General features: G+C 37.4%; 1 protein-coding gene across 1 annotated transcript; it reads left to right on the forward strand.

The window, feature by feature from the left end:
- Nucleotides 1-917: 917 nt before the first annotated feature.
- On the forward strand, nucleotides 918-4,141 carry LOTGIDRAFT_153152 (hypothetical protein; the record flags this gene model as incomplete). Its single annotated transcript, XM_009057083.1, has 3 exons — nucleotides 918-1,174; nucleotides 1,757-1,805; nucleotides 3,182-4,141. 3 exons carry the CDS (start codon nucleotides 918-920, stop codon nucleotides 4,139-4,141), a joined length of 1,266 nt encoding a protein of 421 aa, XP_009055331.1.
- Nucleotides 4,142-5,469: the final 1,328 nt, after the last annotated feature.

Raw genomic sequence — 5,469 nt, forward strand, 5'->3', positions numbered from 1 at the left:
TTTTTTCTTTTAAAATTAACTGGAGACTTGTATTGACTTTTTCAATTCTGGAACAAAACAAAGTGACATTTTGGTTGTCTGAAGCGATTCATCAGACACAATTGATCAAATGAAGCAGACATTTATTTTTATCTCTGCTTGTAATTGACATTTTAAAGCATGACAATTAAGTATTGTATAAAACATGATTAACAGAACTCGTTAGAATTGTCTTCTAGTTCTTCCAGGAATTAGATTAAAGCATCCCAGACAGTAACAGAGCACCAGGAACCATGTATGTTATGAAGCATGTTTCTAACTAATTTTCAAATAATCTATATGATTAATTTAGTGACTATGAGTTCCTTTTATGTTGTTTTTTGGGGGGATTAAGAAATACACATTATGGTAAATAATGTAATTTATGTCTTACCCTGATTGGTTGTTTAATTTGAGCGCAGAATTATCAATGTAAATAGAAGAATGTTCCTGCACTTTTCTCATTCGCTCTCTGTATCTTGCTGCACACACATCGCAGCAAAGTCGCTCATAAGAATTTCTGTTGATCACATTGATTGAGTATTTGCAGAGAGTGGTTCTACTAAAGTCTCAACAGATAAACGTTAAGTATTTAAATATTCTTTCTGTGAGAGTTATCTATCCTGTACTTTCACTTTGTAAGTAGTGTAATTTTTGGACATCGTGCGTTCTCGTCGTTCGACCGCGTGTAAGTAGTTCGAAATTTATCGGTCTGCTTTACTGGTCCATAATTCCTATTGAACGACCGTTGTGAATCTTGTCCAGTTACGTTTTTGAAAGGTTCTTTGAGAACCTATCAGTAGATTTAACTCAGGAATACAATCCTCAGGATTTTTACGGGGAATTTTCGGTCTATGATTCAAGCCTCATCACAGTCACTGGAATGTCTTGGCCAGTACATGTCTCGGGAAGCTATAGCATTTAACTTGAAATTGCCAGGAGACCCCTGTTCAGTAGATTGTTTTGGTTACGGGGGTCTCCTCGTTGATTCCGATCCTCATAATCGACTGTATAAAGCTTGTCATCGTTTCACGGGTCAGGATATAATACTGTTACACATTGCGTCAAATGATTTGGCAAATGGTGTACCTGCTCGAAAAGTTGTGGATGATCTGTTGGAGTTTGCCAATGCCATTCACAGGCGCTTTAACACAAAGTGTATTATACTTAGTCAAATCTTGCCAAGGATTAATGAGGCTATTCCAAATTTGAATGATAATATTATTCTAGCCAATTCTGAATTAGAATCGATTTGTAGCCACCATGTGTTTCTGTCCTTTTGGAAGCATCTGTCAGGTTTAGTCACTTCAAGTGCTCAGTTGAACTCAAAAAATTTCTTGCCGGATGGTGTCCACCTGTCGGATGCAGAAAACAAGAAACTAGTGAAAAGCTACCGTTAATTGGCATTTTAGGGTAAGCGTGTCCATGCTTGGAAATATTTTCTAACAGCGCTTTGTGTAAGCCAAAGCCTTGCTTTGTGTGAACTAAAGTCGTTGCTGTTATGAACCAAAGCGCTTTGTGTAAACTAAAGCCGTTGCTTTGTATAAAATTTACAGTTGCTACGTGTTTATCAAAGCCGTTGCTATGTGTAAACAAAAGTCGTTGCTTTGTGTAAACCAAAGTTGTTGCTTTGTGTAAACCAAAGTTGTTGCTTTGTGTAAACCAAAGCTGATTCTTTGTGTAAACACCCAAGGTGTTGCATGTTGTCCTTTGATTAATTGCATTTTATTCCTTGTAGGACAATGCCAAAACGTAAAGCTTCTGAGGTTGATGATGTGGAGGAGAATGTATTTTACTCTGTTTGAGTTGAACGAATTAAGAGTGAAATATTTTCTTTGTCATGTGAACAAATTAACAGTGAGTAAAGTGGTCAGATGTAATCATGTTCAGTATAAAGGGTTGAATGTATGTTGATGAATTCATTCGCGCTAAGACATGCATACACATGCATACCTTTATTTGTGATAAAAATATTCAAGTTTTTAAAAGGCTATATATTAGATGCCAAGGGATGCATTTTTTGATGTGTATTTTCACTGTAATTAGGTACTGGGTACCTGGATTTTTTAAAGGCCTTGAGATGCCAAGGAGTGCATTATTTGACTTGTAGTTGCACTATGTGAGGTACTGGGTACCGGATTTCTAAAAGGCCAAGAGAGGCCAAGGAGTGCATTTTTTGATGTATATTTGCACTGTTAAGAGGTACTGGGTGCCTGCGTTTTGAAAGGCCACGGAGTTAATTTTTTGATGTATATTTGCACTGTTAAGAGGTACTGGGTGCCTGCGTTCTGAAAGGCTAAGAAAGGCCACGGAGTGCATTTTTTGATGTATATTTGCACTGTTAAGAGGTACTGGGTGTCTGCGTTCTGAAAGGCGAGGAAAGGCCACGGAGTGCATTTTTTGATGTATATTTGCACTGTTAAGAGGTACTGGGTGCCTGCGTTCTAAATGCTTTGAGATGATTTTTTGAGTGTATTACTTGACATGTAGGTTCATGTATGAGGTTCGGGTAGTTTGAGTACCTAATTTGGGCTCGTATTTAAATAGTATATACATACAAACAAGGGTATAAAATACAACGAGTAAAGGTTTAAATTAGATTTAAATTGACGATGATATAAGTGTTGTTATTATAGTGTGTATACATGTATTTAATGTTCAGCATTACTTCTGTGTGGGATTGATATTTATAGATATATAGACGTTCGCTCAACGCAAACTTTGTAGGGTCTCTTTGCATTATGCATAAGCACAGGTTTCTGAGTCAGTTTTTCCTGGGTGGCATTGAGATTCAATGATCAAAGGAGTCCCTGATGATATTAGTGCTGTATATATGATTATATATGTTTATTAAGATAGAATATATGTTATTCTGTAATAGATTTGTATATGGTTGGTGATTTATGTGATTGAATAAACGTGCAGTGTTTGTCTGTAGCAAATAGCAACATGTGTTATATTTGTGAGGGGGGAATACAAAGAAGGGATGATCCTCCAATGTCCACTGCAGAGGACAGGCTAACAGACATTCTGTTAAAGAAAATTATTGATAGGGGCCTATTGTTTGACCCCAAGAAGACCACTGGTGGAAATTCATCTTCTAAATCTTCATCTTCTCAAGCTTCTCCATTGACAACCATAAGTTTACCATCCACTTCAAAAGACAGCAGCTCATCTTTTGCTCAATCCTGTTTTGGCTGTTAATGCTGCAGAATTATTTTCAAGTCAGTCACAAACCTCAGGTATCTCCAATTCCTATGCCCAACCTAAAGGATTGTCAATTTCAAGACATGTTAGTGACCTGCTGAAGGCGGACATTTGGGCAGATAAGTTTGTTAATTTTGCATTATTATTGACTGGATCATTTGCAACGCAATTGGCATTGAACATTACTGAGACAGAAGATGATGAGCCAACACTAAGGATCTCTTCTGCTCCCAAATCCAAAGTTTTAACCTTTGATCAGTGGCATAAAGCCTTTGGAATTTTCATGGGCATTTTGCTCCAGAAGGATCCTTTGTGTGCTCAGAGTCTTTTGGCTTATTCTAGTCTATTATCAGAGCTTTTCACATCATATGGCATCAAAGTTGTGCACTTTTACGATTCCCAATTTTGGTTATTACGCCAATCTGGACCCTACCCCTGGGACCAAATTCATTTTGATCTTTGGTTGAGAGCAACAACATTGCATGGGCCTATGGCAAATAAAACTCCACCTCCATCCTCCCATAATCCATCAATATCTCGTAGTCTGTCATGCTTTAATTTTAATAGTCAGTTAGGTTGCAGACGTAAAAGATGCAAGTATTCACACGTTTGCAGCAAATGTGGTTATAACCATCCTGTTTCCCGATGTTATAGTAATAGACAAGATGGATCAAGTAGTAGTATGTCAACTTCTCGTTCTCCTAACACCAATCCCATTTTAACTTCTCAAATGATAGGTGCTAATAATAATTTTACACTTTTAAATGTTAACTCATTTCCAGTTTCTGCGTCTTCTATACCACCCCCAATGATGACACAACCACCACCAATACCAGATCCACAAGCTCAATCCCGTTATTCATTTCGCAAGAACAATTCGTCTGGTAAAACTTCCAACCCCAGTAAATCCAAGTAATTTGGACAGCCTTTTAGTTGGCTATGACCTTGAAGAAATAATTTTTCTGAATAAAGGATTTACAAAGGGGTTAGGATTTCAAGAAATCACCAGTCTTGTATTGGTAATTTTGAGGTTTTGCTAGATAAACTGCAGAGTGAGCTTGTTGCTGGTCGGATATTGGGTCCTTTTCTTAAACCTTCATTCCCTGACTTCCATTGCTCACCACTGGGAATTGTTCCCAAACAAGAGAAAGGTAGCTTTCGCTTAATTCATGATTTATCCTTCCCTGTTGGTGATTCCATAAATTCTGGCATAGATTCTTTTTACACTGAAGTAAGCTATGATACCATTGATGATGTTATTAAAATTGTTAAGACAATGGGTAAAGGAGCTTTGATGGCTAAGGCAGACATTGATAATGCCTATCGGCTTTTGCCAATCCATCCAGATGACTATAGTCTGTTAGGGTTTTCTGTTTCTTATGATGACAATGTTTATTATTTTGCTGACATGTGCCTCCCTATGGGTCTTAGCATGAGCTGTCAGTTCGGCTCTGCATTGGATTATGCAATATAAATTTTAAGCTTCTGTAAGTCACATGATTAACGATTTTTTTTTCTTTGCTGGCCCTCCTGATTCGCCCAAATGTGTACAGTCTCTAAATTCTTTCCTTCAGTTATCCGATTACTTGGGTGTTCCTATTAAAAAATCCAAAACTGTAGGTCCAGTCAATGTTATCACCATATATGGTATCGAAATCCCAATTGTTGTAGCCATTGAACATTGGGGTTATCTTCTTAAAAAACATAAGTCCTTCTTCTGACAGATAATGAATGTGTTATGTACGTCATTAATAAAGCTACGTCACCCTGTTCTTCACTAATGAAGTTAGTCCTTAGATTGGTCATGGCCTCGATCAAACATAATATATTGCTCTGTGCTAAACATATCCCAGGTAAATCCAATTTGGTTGCTGACCATTTATCTCGATTTAATTTTCAGCTGGCTCGAGCTTGGGCACCATGGTTAGATCCTACACCTCATATGATAGATTCAGCTCTGTTAAAGATTTAAGCTCTGGTGCAACTGCTCTTCTTAATGAAGCCTTAGCTCCATCTTCTAGGTCAGTTTATGTGAGGACTTTTGTAAAAGTAAAGGTTTAGAACCATGTTTTCCAATCCCTAACTCTTTGATTTGTAATTATATGGCATTCCTTTTTGAATCTGGATTTTCACCTAGCTCTTTGGCTACCCATGCTTCAGCCATCTCCTATATTCAGAAATCTCATGGTTTTCCTGATACCATGAATTCCTTCATGCTGAAAAATCTTCTAAAGGGTGCAAAGC

This window comes from Lottia gigantea, assembly GCF_000327385.1.
Source record: "Lottia gigantea unplaced genomic scaffold LOTGIsca_3, whole genome shotgun sequence".
Classification (NCBI taxonomy): domain Eukaryota; kingdom Metazoa; phylum Mollusca; class Gastropoda; family Lottiidae; genus Lottia; species Lottia gigantea.